The following is an 18,459-nucleotide window of genomic DNA, read 5'->3' as shown; positions in this document are numbered from 1 at the left end:
GTGAACAGGCTGGATTCCAGAAACCCAGTGCTAACAATCAAATATCAGCCTTATACTTGGCCCACAAGAGTATGATACACCATAGTAGAGATTTCTGGTCCTTCTCCTGGCCCCTGGGGAGACTACTATCAGCTTATAGCCCTATCACCTGGCTAGGAATGTGTGTGCAATACTTGTGAAGCCTTGGAAACCTGTACAGAACGTACACAGCTTATGATGATTCAGCTCAATGATTTTTCAACTTTATGAGGGTATAAAAGTGATACATATTCAGTAGAAACCGTACACACACAACCACTGTTTTTCACTTTCAGTACAGGGCTCATTAGTCAACATTTTATTATAAAATAGGCTTTATGTTAGATGATAATACCAGCATCTTGTTCAAGAAATTAAAGCCAGTTTCTTCAACAGAAAACATTATTAGAATGAAACTGGATGCAGGAACAGGAAGGTAAAGACCTGGGCCATATTCAACAACACTGAACTACAGGCCAAAGAATCACATCGTGTTGCAAAATCTTGAACTGGCTAGAGGACAGGATTACAAAAACCACACAGCTATTGCTGGAAAATTATGTCATGCAGAGAAGAGACTGACATGATTATGTATGTGGGTTTGTCCCAAACAAATCAGATCTTGGAGTAAGTGAAACAAGTCTATCTAACCAGCTACTCAGAGAACCTAGTTTCTATGGAAAACAAATCGATTAAGCTAAACTCCCACATTTTAAATGTATATTCATCTATAGAAGCCCGAAAGGACAGTGGCATTATAAATAATTTTATATTTTAGAGGCTTTCATAATTTGAAGAGTTAACCTTTCAAATTTGTGTTACTAAAATGCAAAAGCAGGCCCAGCATGGTGACTCATGCCTGTAATCCCAGCACTTTGGGAGGCTGAGGCAGCCACATCACAAGGTCAAGAGATCAAGACCGCCTTGGCCAACATGGTGAAAACCCATCTCTAATAAAATACAAAAAATTAGCAGGGCACGCTAGTGCGCACCTGTAGTCTCAGCTACTCAGGAGGCTGAGGCAGGGGAATCGCTTGAACACCAGGGAGGCAGAGGTTGCAGTGAGCCAAGATTGCGCCACTGCACTTGTCTGGTGACAGAGCAAGACTCAATCTCAAAAAAAAAAAAAAAAAAAAAAAAGGCAAAAGCTGGTTGGCATGGTGCCTCATGGCTGTAATCTGAGCATTTTGGGGAGGCTGAGGTGGGAGGGTCACTTGAGCCCAGGAGTTTGAGACCAGCCTGGGGAATATAGGCAAAACCTGTCTCTACAAAAGATATAAAAATTGGCCAGGTGTGATGGCATGCCCCGGTAGTTACAGCTACTTGGGAGGCTGAGGTGGGAGGATTGCCTAGAGCCTACAAAATTGAGACTGGAGCTGATGGCACTATTGCACTCCAGCCTGGGCAAGAGTAGGACCATCTCCCCCACTGCCCAGACTCCTCTAACTTGTGGGAGACCTACGTAACTGTTTTTTTTTTTTTTCCAGTTTTGCTCTGCTGCCCAGGCTGGAATGCAGTGGTGCAGTCTCAGCTCACTGCAACCTCCAACTCCTGGGTTCAACTGATTCTCCTGCTTCAGCCTCCCAAGTAGCTGGGATTACAGGTACCTGCCCCATGCCTAGCTAGTTTTTGTATTTTACCATGTTAGCCAGGCTGGTCTTGGAAATCCTGGCCTCAAATGATCTGCCTGCCTTGGCTGGGATTACAGAGGCAAGCCATCATGCCGAACATCGTTTTTTGGAAACGGGGCCAGGATTCTCTTTCTTGCCCAGAATGGAGTGCAGGGTCATAACCATGACTCACTACAGCCTTTACCACCTGGGGTTCAAGCAATCCTCCCATCTCATCCTCCCAAGTAGCTGGGACCACAGGCACATGCCACCACACCCAGCTAATTCTTGGTAGAGATGAGGTTTTCCATGTTGCCCAGGATGGTCTCAAACTCTGGGGGTCAAGCAATCCACCAGCCTCCCAAAGTGCTCAGAACACAGATGTGAGCCAGACACCCAGCACCCACATGATGCCCCACTTCAGCCTTTTGCATTCAAGCATATTCCTGCACTGCAGTCAATCTATAACTTACTATAGATGCATACCTATTCACATGCAGTGAAAGGATTAGTACCTAAAAGTTCACTGCCTCAGAATATACTTGACAATTGTGCAAACAATAATAGTCTACTCTTGACTGGACAGGGTGGCTCATGCCTGTAATCCCAGCACTTTGGGAGAGGGCACATCTCCTGAGGTCAAGTTCGAGACCAGCCTGACCAACACGGAAAAACCCCATCTCTACTAAAAACACAAAATTAGCTGGGAATGGAGGTGCATGCCTATAATCCCAGCTACTTGGGAGACTGAAGCAGGAGAATCATTTGAACCCAGGAGGCAGAGGTTGTGGTGAGCTGAGATTGCACCATTGAACTCCAGCCTGGGCAACAAGAGTGAAATTCTGCCTCCAAAAAAAAAAAGTCTACTCTCCCAAGTTTCCTTAGCGTTATCATACATAAGCAAATCTACATGTATGGACTGAGGAGTAACGTGGAAGAGGGGAAGGGAAGATAAATCATGTTCTTGCCTCCTGTAGGTATATTCAGTAGCTGTATAAATGACTCCATGTTAATTTCCCTTCCCATATGCATGCTCATGCAGTGACTCAAGCTTAGACCAACAAGCTCAGCATGAGGGCCAAGAAACTCGTGTTTCTCCTAAATTCAGCAGCTGATTCTTATCCATCAAGGCTCTCACTGGGCCACTTTGGGAATGAAGACAAAGGAGTGTGATGGAGTCCATGTGATGGTTGAGTAGATGAGGAAAAGGGTCACATCAGAGACCTCGAGTCAGACTCACATGATGCAGAAAGCCACCAGTATGTATACTCAGAAGCAAAGCAATGTTAAACTTTATTTTTTTTTTCTGAGACAAGTCTCACACTGTCACCCAGGCTGGAGCACAGTGGTGTGATCATGGCTCACTGCAGCCTTGACTTCTTGTGCTCACCTTGATCTTTACACCTCAGCCTCCTGAGTAGCACAGGTACATGCCACCATCTTTTTTCCTTTTGTAGAAATGGAATTTCACATATTGCCCAGGTTGGTCTGAAACTCCTGGGCTCAAATAATACTCCCACCTTGTCTTCCCAAAGTGCTGAACAACCATGGAGAAGCACTCTATATTTCTTCTATTATGTTAGCAAACACACAGAAGGACAATTTAAAAATAGATTACTATACCCAGGAACATAACGTCAGAATTACCTATGGAAGTTTTTAAAAAATCTTTAAGTCTAGGCCTGACACTAGGAGAAGGATGCCAATGGGGTCAGGACTTGAGTGTTTCTAATAAGCTCTGAGGTTCCCTTCTGGTTGAATCTGACTTTAGGTTGACAGGGGTACTTTGGTTTTTTTGGGCCGTTTTTTGGGGGTGTGGGAAGTTTTTCTTGCAGATTTACTAGGAGTGGTGAAGAACTTGGCCTCTGGCTTTTTAGGAGTCTGTCTCACATCTTTTTTCCCCAGCGAAGGATTTTTTTCCTTCACTGCCTCTTCTTTGATTTTTGGCTTCTTCTGTGGGCCTTTCCCTGGGGTCTCAGATTCTGCAGCTTTTGGGGTCTCAGATGCTGGCAAGGCCTTTCTTTTCTTCCCACGAGGTGTGCTGGGAATAGGGCTCTTTTTTGGAGACTTCTTTCCTGTGGCATGTTTTTGAATCTGGGAAGAAGAAAGTATAATATAGAAAAAGACCACAGAACCTGACACTAATTCTAGGAGTTACTGTTTTCATTAGTTAACACCCAAAAGGTATACACCTCAGCATGATGACAGAGATGAGCTGTATTCCACCATTAAGAATGAGAGAGGCTACAAACAACAGTACTTCCAAAAATAAAAAAATTAAAAAAAAAAAAAAAAAAGAAAAAAAGAATGAGGGAGGCTGGGTGCAGTGGTTCACACTTGTAATCCCAGCACTTTGGGAGGCCAAGGCAGGCGGATCACTTGAGGCCAGGAGTTCGAGACCAGCCTGGCCAACATAATAAAACCCTGTCTCTACTAAAAACACAAAAATTAGTCTACAGGTATACCACACAGAACGCGCCCGATCTCGTCTGATCTCAGAAGCTAAGCAGGGTCAGGCCTGGTTAGTACTTGGATGAGAGATCACCTAGGAATACCGGGTTCTGTAGGCTTAAAAAACAAAACAAAACAAAACAAAACAAAATTAGCCAGGCGTGGTGGTGGGCACCTGTAATCCCAGCTACTCAGGAGACTGAGTGAGGCAGGAGAATCACTTGAACCTGGGAGACAAAAGTTGCAGTCAGTGGAGATTGTGCCATTGCAGTTCAGCCTGGGCAACAAGAGCCAAACTCCTTCTCAAAAAAAAAAAAAAAAAAAAAAAAAAAGAATGAGGGATAGGTGTGGTGGCTCATGCCTGTAATCCCAGCTACTCAGGAGGCTGAGGCAGGAGATTTGCCTGAACCCAGGAAGTGGAGGTTGAGGTGAGCCGAGATCGCGCCATTGCATTCCAGCCTGGGTAACAAGAGCGAAACTCCATCTCAAAAAAAAAAAAAAAAAAAGAACACCCAGAGGTCTTCCTGGTTCTCAGAGGAAAAACACCTTTCCCTATAACCTATGTCTGATGGGAAGGACTTCTGGAGGCACCTGGGAGCAAACTCAGACTCTTCCAAATGTAGCTGTACATCCCTGGCACATGGTTTAGGGCAGGGGTTCCCAAATTTTCTGTGTAAAAGCCAACTGGGGGCAAGGCGTGGTGGCTTACCCCTGTAATCCCAGTACTCTGGGAGGCCAAATTACCTGAGGCCAGGAGTTCAGGACCAGCCTAGCCAACATGGCAAAACCCTGGCTCTACCAAAAACACAAACATAAGGTGGGTGTGGTGATGCACACTAGTAATCCCACCTACTCGGGTGGCTGAGGAAGAAGAACTGCTTGAACCAGGGAGGTGAAGGTTGCAGTGAGCTGAGATCATGCCACCTTCATCCTGGGTGACAGTGAGACTCCATCTTAACAACAACAACAACCAACCAGTTGGGGCCAGGTGCGGTGGCTCCCACTTGTAATCCCAGCATTTTGGGAGGCCAAGGTGAGAAGATTGCTAGAGCCTGGGAGTTTAAGACCAGCCTGGGCAATATAGCAAGACCCCATCTCAAAAAAAAAAAGACAGTAAATCATGAGATGATAACTACCTTCATAGTTGTTCCAGTATTTTTCAGCATTCACTGCTCAGCACAGTGCCTGCCTAAAAGTAGCCACTGAACCAATCCATTATGAATATTCAATATTAAAAACAATACCTCTACATTCTCCTTAGCTGGAGTCTTTCCTATTGGTACCAGCTGCGGAATTTCATCTTCGGAGTCATTTGCCACTTGAACTTGAGCTTTTCCTTTGCCACGCTTTTTCTTCCCATGTCCTGGGGTCTGCTCCTTCTTCAATTCAGGTTTCTCCACTGTAGCGTCACCACCTTCAGGTGTCACGGTGTCTTTACTAAGGACTGATGCAGCCTTGCTAGCCTGTTTCTTCTTTCTGATTTTGTTCCTCTCCTTTTGTTTTTCATGATTTCTTTCTCTTCGTTTTTTCCTTGCCTCCTGGCAAAACACATCATAAAAAGTTTTAGCAGGAACACTTCTATTGGTTAACAAATGGCATAGATTCACCACTTGCAGTTCTGATTATCCATAACTCCATGAATGGACCTTTATCTGTATAGAGAACAAACTCCCTTATCAGCACTGGAACCTCAACCACAGTTTTTGACTCACAGTCAAATATGAATTTTATGCAGTAAATTATACATTTGTATTTTTGAATCTGGCTATCTAAAGTATACAGTTTAGAGATTTTTCTGAAACACAGTACAGTTTAGAGAGTATAAAGAATAATCCGGCCGGGCATGGTGGCTCACGCCTATAATCCCAGCACTTTGGGAGGCCGAACTGGGTGGATCGCGAGGTCAAAAGATCGAGACCATCCTGGTTAACATGGTGAAACCCCGTCTCTACTAAAAATACAAAAAAACTAGCTGGGCATGGTTGCACACGCCTGTAGTCCCAGCTACTCAGGAGGCTGAGGCAGGAGCATTGCCTGAACCCAGGAGGTAGAAGTTGCAGTGAGCTGAGATTGTGCCATTGCACTCCAGCCTGGGCAATGAGAGAGAACCTCCATCTCCAAAAATATAATAATAATCGGGCTGGGTGCTGTGGTTCATGCCTGTAATTCCAGCACTGAGGTCAGGAGTTTGAGACCAGCCTGACCAACATGGAGAAACCCTGTCTCTACTAACAATACAAGATTAGCTGGTTATGGTGGCACATGCCTGTAATCCCAGCTACTTGGGAGGCTGAGGCAGGAGAATTGCTTGAACACCCACAGGCGGCAGTTGCGGCAAACTAAGATGGGGCCATTGCACTCCAGCCTAGGCAACAGGAGTGAAACTCCGTCTCAAAGTAAGAATAATCCAGCAGGGCGCGGTGGCCCACGCCTGTAATCCCAGCACTTTGGGAGGCCAATGTGGGTGGATCACAAGGTCAGGACTTTGAAACGAGCCTAGCCAACGTGGCAAAACCCCATCTCTACTAAAAATACAAAAAGTTAGCCGGGGATGGTGGCACGCTCCTATAATCCCAGATACTCTGGATGCTGAGGCAGGAGAATTGCTTGAACCTAGGAAGCAGAGGTTGCGGTGAGTGGAGATCATGCCACTGTACTCCAGCCTGGGCAACCAAGGAAGACTGTCAAAAAAAAAAAAGAAAAAGAAAAATCCTTGGCTGGATGCGGTGGCCCATGCCTGTAATCCCAGAACTTTGCGAGGCTGAGGCAGGAGGATCACTTGAGGTCAGAACTTTCAGACCAGCCTAGCCAACATGGTGAAACCGCATTAGTAAAAGCACAAAATCAGCTGGGCACGGTGATATGTGCCTATAGTCCCAACTATTCAGGAGGTGGACGCACAATCATTCGAACCTGGAAGGTGGAGGTTGTAGTGAGCTGAGATCATGCCACTGCACTCCAGTCCAGGAGACAGCAAAACTGTCTCAAAAACAAAATTACAACTTTGTTGGACACAATTAACATGGCTGAAGAGAGAAACCCTAGATCAGTCTAACAACTAGCAAAAAATTAAATTTTTTTTTTGGAGATAAAAAGTCTCACTCTGTTGCCCAGGCTGGAGTGTAGTGGCACCATCTAAGCTCACCGCAACCTCCGCCTCCCGGGTTCAAGCGATTATCCTGCCTCAAGTAACTGGGACTACAGGCACATGCCACCATGCCCAGCTAATTTTGTATTTTTAGCAGAGATGGAGTTTCATCACACAGGCCAGGATGGTCTCGATCTCTCGACCTCATGATCTGGCCTGCCTGGCCTCCCAAAGTGCTGGCATGAGCCACTGTGCTCAGCCAAAACTGATTTTTTTTTTTCCTTCCGAAAGCTTCTTTTGCTCGAGTATTAGTAATACTGAAAACCTACAAACCAACCTCAGGAGGTGTCAGTCAGCATACCCTCCCAAACCCCAATATGTGAACATTAGGTGAACTGGTGTGTTAAAATTATCCTAGTCACAGTCCCAGTGAATGTGGGTATATGCGTGTGTCCTGTGATGAAATTGTGTCTTTTCTTTCCTAGGGTTGGCTCTTGCCTGTCACCCTTTTCCCTGAGTTGTCAGGATTAAGCTCCAGGTACCTAAAACCCTGGATGGACTGGGTAATTATCTCTATTGCTTTTGTTACTGCCTCGAAAGTATAAATAGCTCACATTTATTTCAATGTTTAATATTGTTAAGTGTTTTGGTCTTTATTTAGAAGTAAGGTGATGTTTCTATGACTGGAAATATGTGATAGGAACTTAACTGAGGCCCTCTCAAAAGCCAGTTAACCCAGGCTGGGCACAGCCGCTGATGCCTGTAATCTCAGCACTTTGGGAGGCAGAGGCAGGTGGATCACTTGAGCCCAAGAGTTCAAGATCAGCTTGGGAAATATAGGAAGAACATGACTGTACAAAAAAATTAAAACATTAGGTGGGTGTGGTGGAGCATGCCTGTAGTCCCAGCTACTCGGGAGGTTGACACAGGATCACTTGAGCCCAGGAGGTCAAGGCTGCAGTGAGCCTTGATGGCGCCACTGTGCTCCAGCCTGAGGGACAGAGCCAGACCCTATCTCTCTAAAAAAACCAGCAAGCACGGGATCTAACAAAAATTTCAAAAACATCCAATTTATCAATAAATCTTAACGTGAATTACTGATACTAATATCAACTACCTCATATAAAGTGGGAACCATGAACATAAAAGGACAACCACCAGAAAACCAGAAAAAGATAACAGAAAAGTCGAGCAGGGATGACAGTCTACTTCCTTCTCCCAGGCACTGAGTTTACCGCCTTGATTATTCATCCTGTGAGTATTTTAAATTCTACTAACTTTTTTCTTCTTATTAAGCATAGATTTTTTGGTGGCTTCATCCCAATTGCTGACGAACGAGGAAAAGATGGGAAGAGCAGCCGATTTCTCAGTTTTCACAAACAGGAGTTTCACGCTCTCCCACTTCTGAAACAAAGGAAACAGTAACATCATCTATATATGCTTTGTTTCTTTTAAATGAACAATCAATGGATGCACCTGCAATACTGTACCTCTGGCAATTTTTCTGAAAGTCCTTTGGTGACAGCAACAATGTTTTCAATGATGTGCTCAATCTGCATTCCAACATGACCAACGCGTATAGCACTGAAATTTAATACAGTATTAGAAAAGATTTTTAAAAACCATTTTTTCAAAATCAGGCAGGCATATGAAAAATATAAATACATAATCCTCAAGTTCTTTTTTTTTTTTTTAAGGTAGATACATTAAGCCTGGGCAACATGGTAAAACCTTGTCTCTACCACACTAACAAATATTAACTGGGCATGATGGTACATGCCTATAATCCCAGTTATTAAGGAGGCTGAGGCAGAAAAGTCACCTGCGTCCAGGAGCTCAAGACTGCAGCGAGCCCAGATCTGCCTACTGCACTCCAGCCTGGGTAACAACAGAGCAAAACAGTCTGAAAAACAAAAAACAAACCATTAAAACCTTTAGGTTCTCTTTTATTTTTTTTTTTGAGAGGGAGTTTCGCTCTTGTTACCCAGGCTGGAGTGCAATGGCGCGATCCCAGCTCATCGCAACCTCTGCCTCCTGGGTTCAGGCAATTCTCCTGCCTCAGCCTCCTGAGTAGCTGGGATTACAGGCACACGCCACCGTGCCCAGCTAATTTTTTGTATTTTTAGTAGAGATGGGGTTTCACCATGTTGACCAGGATGGTCTCGATGTCTTGACCTCGTGATCTACCCACCTTGGCCTCCCAAAGTGCTGGGATTACAAGCTTGAGCCACCGCGCCCGGCCAAAACCTTTAGGTTCTCAATATACTTTATTTCATTTTGGAGACAGGGTTTTTTTCTGTCGCTCAGGCTGAAGTGCAGTGGCACAGTCAACATCCTGGGCTTAAGCAATCCTCCCACCTCAGCCTCTAGAGTAGCTAGGTCTACAGGACACCCAGGTGATTTTTGTATTTTTTGTAGGGATGGGTTCTCACTCATGAGCTCAAGTGATCCACCAGGCTAGTCTTGAACTCCTCGGCTCAAGTGATCCTCCTGCCTTGGCCTCCCAAAGTGCTGGGATTGCAGGCATAAGCCACCATGCCTGACCTAAATATATATTGTCATCTTTCATATTCTAGAAATTCCTTCTACCTTAAATAAAATGTCACATCATCAGGGGGTGATTTTTTTTTGAAATGGAGTCTTGCTCTGTCGCCAGGCTGAAGTGCAGTGGTGAGATCTCAGCCCACTGCAACCTCTGCCTCCTGGGTTCAAGCGAATCTCCTGCCTCAGTCTCCCTAGTACCTGAGATTACAGTCACAAGCCACCACACAGAGCTAATTTGTGTATTTTTAGTAGAGATGGGGTTTCATAATGTTGGCCACACTGGTCTTGAACACTTGACCTCAAATGATCCACCCACCGTGGCCTCCCAAAGTGCTGAGATTACAGGTGTGAGCCACTATGGCCAGCTGACGGAGTGATTAAAGAGCTAGTAGCACCTAAATGTGAGGCTAGGAGTACCAGGAGGCTGAGCCAGAAGAGTTTCTATCTTTATCTTAGACAACCGCAGGTCACTGAGTCCACCGTCAAGCTGTTCTGAGGAGACCTACCTCCAGGAGGGTCACCTGCTCTCTCTAGTTCTACTGCTCCACTCAAGAATAAATAGTTCTTGTCCCTGGTGGAATAGTGTCTTTTGGCTAAGAGCAAGACCATCCCTTCAGGTGAAGCAGAGTGCAGGCAAGAAGCCAAGTGGAAAGCCTGGAGGGCTCAGTGCTCAGCGCTGGTGCCAAAATGAAGTGAGCCAGAAGGGAGGCTCACTGTTGGCACAATGTCTGAATGAGGATGAGACCAGCTGTTGCTCCTCTCTCTCTGCAGCCAAAAACTAGGCAGTGCCCACTCCCTGAGCCTGTTACCACCTGCCTGCGAGCACACCTGGGTGTCCCAGATGGAAAGATGGTGATGAAGGAGGAAGGGGGAATAACAGAAGTGGAGGAGGAAAATAAATTATTATGCTGGGGAAAGGTAAGAGAGGAAATGAAAGAACGATTTTTTTCTCAGTTGTCTGCAACTTTCTTTAAGCTGTTGCTTTTGCCTTGGAAAATCCCCAGTGGCAGGAGACTGATGCTCCTTTACCTGCCTCCGGGGTACCATACCCTTCTCCCAGATACTCATGGGTCCCATAAACAAAGTCTGACCTTCTAGTCAACCACTTCTACGAGCCACTATTTTCACATCAGCCTTTAAGCAAAGGAGTAGGGGTCCAGGCCCAATGACCAATGCTTCTCGGCTACTTCATTACACCCGATTAAGGGCTTCCCAGCAGCAGGCAGAAGACACCAGAGACCACCTGTCCTGCCCACCCTGCACCCTTCTCTGCTCTACCTGAAGACACTACGCTGGGGTCAGGCCTGCCTAGTAAGCAGAGGCAAGAAGTCTCTGTGGTTCCATTTTCTGCTGTGTGTGACCATGTTTATGCATGATGGGCTCCTGGGTATCTCTGGGTGGAAGGGCAGTGCCCTAGAGCTCTGCCCTTCTGGCAGCTACCCAGCTCCACACCGCAGTCAGCAGGTGAACTACTTCATAAAACATATTTTCAATACATTTAAAACTTGCCCTACCTCTCCAAGATGGTATACGGCCAAGCATACAAAATTAACCCACTTCACAGCCTAATAAAATAGCCTAAGCCATATCCTCTGCTCACCCAAAGGTCGGAAGCAATCACTAACCTAAAACGCCTGTTCTAGTAAGAAAGGCTAGGTGTGGGGGCTTCGCCTAGCTCAGTATCCTGGGTAAGGTTAAATGAATGTGACAACACAGATAGCAAACAGACAGATGAACAGAATAAATGCTGAATTCACTTAATAGGAAATTAAACCAAGAATGAGGCGGATCTTCACTTTAAGGAGTAATACGGTGCTTTTAAAGGACAATCTGAGGCCAGGTATAGTGGCTCACACCTATAATCAACACTTTTGGAGACCAGGATGGGAGGACTGGTTTTGTCTAGGGGTTCAAGTCCAGAAGGGACAATGTAGTGAGACCCTGCCTCTACAAAACATTAAAAACTTAGGCAGGTATGGTGGCATGTGCCTGTAGTTCCAGTTACTCAGGAGGCTGAAGTGGGAGGACTGCTTGACCCAAGGAGTTGGAGGGTACAACTGCACCACTGAGTGCAATGGCAAATAAATAAAGCACAAGCTGAAAGCCCAAAACTACTCATGTTCTCTAAGCATTCATCTTACTCTCCTTGCTTTCCTTAGCATCTGGAGCTGTCCTGTCCAGTGCAGTGACCTTCAGCCACTAGCTATATTTGCCTACTTTAAAGTAATTACAAATTCAGTCCTTAACACAGTAGTCACATTACACTTGTTCAAAAGCTACATACAACTAGTGCCTACTGTGTGAGACAGCACAGATGCAGACCATTTCCATCACAGTGGAACATTCTATCAGACAGCATTGTTCTAGAACACAGCAAAGTTCAACAGATTACACTCATTTAAGGACAGTCTTGCTCTGTCTTTCAGGCTAGAGGGCAGTGACAAGACCAGGGCTCACTGCAGCCTTAACCTCCTGCCTCAGCCTGCTGTGTAGCTGAGACCACAGGGGTGCAACAGCACACTTGGCTAATGTTCTTGATTTTTTTGTAGAGAAGGGCGTCTATGTTGCCCAAACTGGTCTTCAATTCCTGGGCTCAAGTGATCCTCCTGCCTCAGCCTCCCAAAGTGCTGGGATTATAGGCATGAGCCACTGCACGTGGCCTGAGAATTGATCACTTCTAAGGAATAGATTTTAGTTTTAAAAAGGGATCTGGTACCATTAACAAAATCTTTTTAAAAAGTATATAAAATCATTGTCAAATACAAGGTTGAAGGAGGCACACATGAATGCCTTTTACCTACCTGCAAGAACCACTTTTAGAAATGTTTAAGACTGTTCCACCTATACAGTCATTGATCTCTCTTGATAAATTCTTGGACAGAAGGTTTACAGATACTGGAACTCTATAAAAAACACAGGCATTCAGAATACAATGCATACAACATACCTAGAAATTTCAAGCTGCTAAAGTCCATTTATTACTAAGAAACTTACTTCTTTCTTTGATAGAAATGTCTCCCAATGAGTGAGGGTAAGAGCCGCCTAATTCTGGCATCAGTAAGGAAGAAGTCAAAAGTGCTCAGAAGGCGGAGCTTGGCTTCAAAGGGTTTATATTCCTTCTTTAGAGTTTGGAAGGGGATAATCTAAGAAGCATAGAGAATAAAAACAAAAAGTTAGGAACGTAAACAAGAAGAAATACTTATGCAACAATTTATATTTGTATTTAAAAATGTCCCAGAGCCAAGCCAGGCGCGGTGGCTCAGGCCTATAATCCCAGCACTTTGGGAGGCCGAGGTGGGTGGATCATGAGGTCAAGAGATCGAGACCATCCTGGTCAACAAAGTGAAACCCTGTCTCTATAAAAATACAAAAATTAGCTGGGCATGGTGGTGCATGCTTGTAGTCCCAGGTACTCGGGAGGCTGAGGCAGAAGAATTGAGGCGGAGGTTGTGGTGAGCCAAGATCATGCCATTGCACTCCAGTCTGGGTAACAACAGTGAAACTCCATCTCAAAAAAAAAAAAAAAAAAAAAAAGTCCCAGAGCCATTCCTCTCATACTTTACTGAACATGTGAATGCCTAAAATGTGCTAGGCACTATGCTACATGCTGGGAACACTGAGATAAATAAGAAAGGACCCCAGCTAAAGAAACTTAGATCCAGGCCAGGTGTAGTGGTTCACGCCTGTAATGCCAGCACTTTGGGAAGCCAAGGTGAGATGATCACCTGGGATCAGGCATTCAAGACCAGACTAGCCAACATGGTGAAACCTCGTCTCTACAAAAATATAAAAATTAGCTTAGCATGATGACATGTGCCTGTAACCCCAGCTATTTGGGAGGCTGAAGAGGGAGAACTGCTTGAACCCGGGAGGTGGAAGATGCAGTGAGCTAAGATCGCACCATTCCACTCCAGCCTGGGAGACAGAGTAAAATTCCATCTCACACACACAAAAAAACTTAGATCCCTTACATCCAGAGAGTAAAAAAGGTAAGTACATCAACTACAAAACAGTGAATCAGAGAAAAACAAGATGCTCCAAAAGGAATGACATGAGCCACCCTTTTATAACTTGCAAGATATAAAAGCTACTGATGTACACACCACCACAAATTAAATTAAAGACAGAAAAGTAGAAGAAAAATACTAGGAAATATAGTAATGTATTTGTGACATAGTTTCAATTGAATTAAATCCTCTAAATAACTTGGAAATATTAACCAGGCTTCCTACCTGAGAAATGGTTTTAATTCCATGCTTGTTTAAAAGCTTTCTATAGAACTGTTCTGTCTTTTCAGGAGTTGAATTGGGTTCGTCCTTCGTAAATAAACAGATATCTTCTAAATCCGATCGAATACCATGAGGTAAGGGCCTACAAAATCCGTGAAAAGAAACTGAGGAAAGCATTATTACAGACACTGTGCATGTTTGTATTATACAGAATACACAATAAACTTAGTGTCATTTAAGTAACTTTAGTCATGCTAGAAGCAAATATTGTACCGAGACCAACATTTAAAAATACATCTCATGGCCAGGAGCAGTGGCACACGCCTGTAATCCCAGCACTTTAGGAGGCAAAGGTGGGTCTATCACCTGAAGTCAGGAGTTCGAGTTCAGCCTGAAAACATGGTGAAATTCCATCTCTACTAAAAATACAAAAAATTAGCTGGGAGTGGTGGCAGACACCTATAAAACCAGCTACTCGGGAGGCTGAGGCAGGAGAACTGCTTGAACCCAGGAGGCAGAGGTTGCAGTGAGCCCCAATCACACCACTGCATTCCAGCCTGGGCAACAAGAGCAAAATTCCATCTCAAATCAACAACAACAACAACAACAACAACAACAAAAAAACCACCTCACTTGTAATGGTAAGCAAATCACAAACGCACACAGGCCCAAACATCAATTAACACTTGGGATACAACAAGAATTAAAATAGCAAAGACATCCAAATTCCTGCACATATAATTATTATTAAACTAGCTTCATCAGGACAGGCCTGGTTCAGAATTTTACCTTCTGTAAAACTCTTAGCTCCATAATGATAATAACTTTTTCTTTTCTTTTTTTTTTTTTTTGAAACAGGGTTTTGCTTAGTTGCCAAGGCTGGAGTGCCGAGGTGTGATCATAGCTCACAAGAGCCTCCAGCACAGCTGAAACTACAGGCGTGTGCCAGCTGGGCACAGGCCCAGGTAATTTTTGTATTTTTCATAGAGATGGGGCTTTGCCAGGTAGTCTAAGCAGGTCTTAAATATGTGGGCTCAAGCAATCCACCTCACTCAGCCTCCCAAAATGCTGAGATTATAGGTGTGAGCCACCACCTTCAGCCAACATAACTTTTTTTTGAGATGGAGTCTAGTTGTCACCCAGGTTGGAGTCTCTGCAACCTCTGCCTTCTGCGTTCAAGTAATTCTTGTGCCTCAGCCTCCCAAGCAGCTGGGATTACGGACACCTGCCATCATGCCGGGCTAATTTTTGCATTTTTAGTAAGACGGGATTTTGCCTTGTTGATCAGGCTAGTCTCGAAGTCCTGATCTCAAGTGATCCGCCGGCCTCAGCTTCCCAAAGTCCTGGGATTAGAGGTGTGAGCCACTGGGCCCAGCCCAAAACAATTTTTAAGAATTGAAGGCCAGGCATGGTGGCTTATGCCTGTAATCCCAGCACTTTGGGAGGGCGAGTTGGGTGGATCATAATATAGAGACTAGCCTTGCCCATATGGTGAAACTCCACCTCTACAAAAAAATATAAAAATTAGCCGGGCATGGAGGCATGTAGCTATACCGCATGAAGCTATGGTCGTAGCTACTCAGGAGGCTAAGTCAGGGGAATAGCTTGAACCCAGAAGGCAGAGGTTGCAGTGAGCTGATATTGCGCTACTGCACTCCAGCCTGGGTGACAGAGCAAGACTGTCTCAAAAAAAAAAGGAAAAAAAAAAGAAAGAAAATAAAGAACTGAAACAGTTAAAACAAGCCAGGCACAGTGACTCATGCCTGTAATCCCAACACTTTGGGAGACTGAGGCCAGAGGACTGTGTGAGCCCAAGGTCAAGACCAGCCTGGGCAACATCTCAGAAAGCTGAGGTGGGAGGATCACTTGAGTCAGGGAGGTTGAGGTTGCAGTAAACACAGATTTCACTACTGCACTCCAGCTGGGCAACAGCGCAAGACCCTGTGTCTTTAAAAAAGAGAGAAAAGAAGTGAAACCAAAAAACATGAAATAAACATAAACCAGGGGGACGAGCAAACATAATTATGCTACATCTTACAGAAAATAAAATACAAGAGTTTAACTAATTTCTTAGGCTTACAACCTATGTTCTGAAGAAGCATTTTATATAACCACCATGGATGTCTTTTTTTTTTTTTTTGAGACAGAGTTTCGCTCGTTACCCAGGCTGGAGTGCAATGGCGCGATCTCGGCTCACCGCAACCTCCGCCTCCTGGGTTCAGGCATTTCTCCTGCCTCAGCCTCCTGAGTAGCTGGGATTACAGGCACGCGCCACCATGGCCAGCTAATTTTTTTTTTTGTATTTTTAGTAGAGATGGGGTTTCACCATGTTGACCAGGATGGTCTCGATCTCTTGACCTCGTGATCCACCCGCCTCGGCCTCCCAAAGTGCTGGGATTACAGGCGTGAGCTACCGCGTCCGGCCTGTCTTTTTCATACAAAGGAGCCACTGCAGTTTTTTATTGTCTGTGAATAAAGGAGTAAATTGAGGCCTCAAGGAAATTTTGCTTGACATGGAAAGATAAAAAGATTCTTAAAAAAAAAAAGCTGTTTAACTTATTTCACCTTTATTCTTCCAAACACTAGGTCTTCTATTCAACAGACCTGATTAGGTTAGCTGTCAACCAAGCTCAGAAAACTGGTGAAATTTTGAGAAAATGTTAGCATATCTGAATTCCTACAATTCTTTTTTTACTCTCTTTTTTTTGTTTTTGAGACTGAATCTTGCTCTGTTGCCCAGGCTGGAGTGCAATGGAGCCATCTCTGCTCACTGCAACCTCCGTTTCCTGGGTTTAAGTGACTCTCCAGCCTCAGCCTCCTGGGTAGCTGGGATTAGAGGCACCTGCCATCATGTCTCACTAGTTTTTGTATTTTTGAAGAGACAGGCTTTCACCATGTTGGCCAGGCTTGTCTTGAATTCCTCAGGTAATCCACCTGCCTCAACCTCCCAAAGTGCTGGGATTACAGGCGTCCACCACCTCACCGATCCTCTACGGTTCTTTTAGATGTTGTTTTACTTCGTGTCTCGTTTTTATTAAAAATTTGCGAAGTTTCCATTAGAAAATACCATAGAATTGTTCGAATTACAAAGAATGAACAGGCAGATAAAAACAGCAAAGGGAGAAAACCACAACTTACAATCTGACCCTCAGTTCTTTACTTGGAATTTTCCATAATACCACCATTAAAAATACATTTTCACTCTCATTCAAAAGCAACCCATAATCGTTCTTCCTGGATTTGCAATGTGTCAAGAGAGCGTCCAATGCCTTTCTAACCTGCAAAGTGGAGAAGACAAATAAGTGAAATGTTCTCACAATAACTTACACGAATAAGTGAATGTTCTCAATCTAACAGCATTTGTCCCCTCCCACACTTTCTACTTTTTCCCTTCCAACTTCTATTTCAAGGGGTAACCTCCATAACCTTATCTATTAGGATCCTGCAATTTATATTCAGAGAATTCTAAGAATCCGTCAAACAAGTACCCACTTCCAGCACCATCTATGGCAGGGCGTCTCTTCTACTTAAGAGACTGGGCCAAACGGAAACATGCTCCTCCTGCCCTCGGTGATGAAAGCAGTAATCCCAGGAAAAGCACAAAGCGAATGCATTTAGCATTTATTATCTCTTCCTTTTTTTTTTTGAGGCGGAGTCTCACTGTTGTCGCTCGAGCTGGAGTGCAACGGCGAGATCCCGGCTCACTGCAACCTCTGCCTCCCGGGTTCCACCAATTCTCCTGCCTCAGCCTCCCAAGTAGCTGAGATTACAGATGCCCGCCACCACGCCCAGCTAATTCTGTATTTTTAGTAGAGGTGGGGTTTCACCATGTTGGCCAGGCTAGTCTCGAACTTTTCACACCACCCGCCTCACCTCCCGAAGTGCTGGGATTACAGGCGTGAGCCACCGCGCCCAGCCTACTGAGTACTTTCTTACCTTGTGCCAGACCCCTGGCCAAAATGCGGTACTCGCTTTGCCTCTTCCGATCCTGGATAGCGCGGACCGGAAGGGCCCATTTTAAATAACGGCTAACAGACCTGCAAAAGTAAACGACTCGGCCAAGGCCTAAGTATAGGGAAGCTAAGCCAGGTCGCCAGGTCGATCTCATTTAGCTCATCATCTAGTACATTTGCAACCCAATTCAAGGCCGCAGGACCGTGGGGAAGCAGGCGCCCACCCACGTATTTAAACGGGAGAGACAGCTGAGGCACACAGCCCGCCATCGACCTTACCAGAGCCCCGGGGGATTCTGTCGAGCACGCACTCGGGTCCTGGCACCCTGCGCCTCACGAGATGACCGCCACCCCGCTTCCAAGCCACCCTCCCCAGGAACCACTCACCTGCTCTTTGTCCAGCTGCTTCCGTGCTGTCGGGGCAGCTGGAGTCGAGGTGGAGGTTGCAGTCGCGGCCGAGTCCTCCATTTTGCTTTCACCTCGTGAAGGTGCGCGTGCGGAAACCCACTACATACGTCTGAGGCGCACGCGCGAGCGAAGCACAGACCCGGAAGCGAGGGGGCGGG

The 18,459-nt window shown here is 45.2% G+C and overlaps 1 protein-coding gene and 1 pseudogene across 1 annotated transcript; one reads left to right on the top strand and one right to left on the bottom strand.

Annotated features, from left to right (window-relative positions):
* Positions 1-2,892: 2,892 nt before the first annotated feature.
* RSL1D1 (ribosomal L1 domain containing 1) lies at positions 2,893-18,399 on the bottom strand. The gene is made up of 9 exons (XM_078344736.1): positions 18,281-18,399; positions 17,079-17,218; positions 13,944-14,082; positions 12,706-12,854; positions 12,513-12,614; positions 8,658-8,751; positions 8,446-8,571; positions 5,324-5,617; positions 2,893-3,722 (listed from the first exon to the last, which is right to left on the bottom strand). Exons 1-9 carry the CDS (start codon positions 18,359-18,361, stop codon positions 3,396-3,398), a joined length of 1,452 nt encoding a protein of 483 aa, XP_078200862.1. The 5' UTR covers positions 18,362-18,399; the 3' UTR covers positions 2,893-3,395.
* LOC118146625 (5S ribosomal RNA) lies at positions 4,080-4,198 on the top strand (annotated as a pseudogene).
* Positions 18,400-18,459: the final 60 nt, after the last annotated feature.

This window comes from Callithrix jacchus, chromosome 12 (genome assembly GCF_049354715.1).
Source record: "Callithrix jacchus isolate 240 chromosome 12, calJac240_pri, whole genome shotgun sequence".
Taxonomy (NCBI): Eukaryota; Metazoa; Chordata; class Mammalia; order Primates; family Cebidae; genus Callithrix; species Callithrix jacchus.
The sequence above is the reverse complement of the archived record's forward strand: the minus strand, read 5'-3'. Positions and strand labels throughout refer to the sequence as shown.

Excerpts from the sequence above, each read along its gene's own strand:
- RSL1D1 (XM_078344736.1), bottom strand. The coding sequence starts at position 18,361 with ATGGAGGACTCGGCCGCGACTGCAACCTCCACCTCGACTCCAGCTGCC. Across the intron at positions 14,083-17,078 it reads AAAGAACTGAGGGTCAGATT|GCCCTTACCTCATGGTATTC; the intron begins GTAAGTTGTGGT and ends CGGATTTTGTAG. Across the intron at positions 8,572-8,657 it reads TTTCAGAAAAATTGCCAGAG|AAGTGGGAGAGCGTGAAACT; the intron begins GTACAGTATTGC and ends CCTTTGTTTCAG.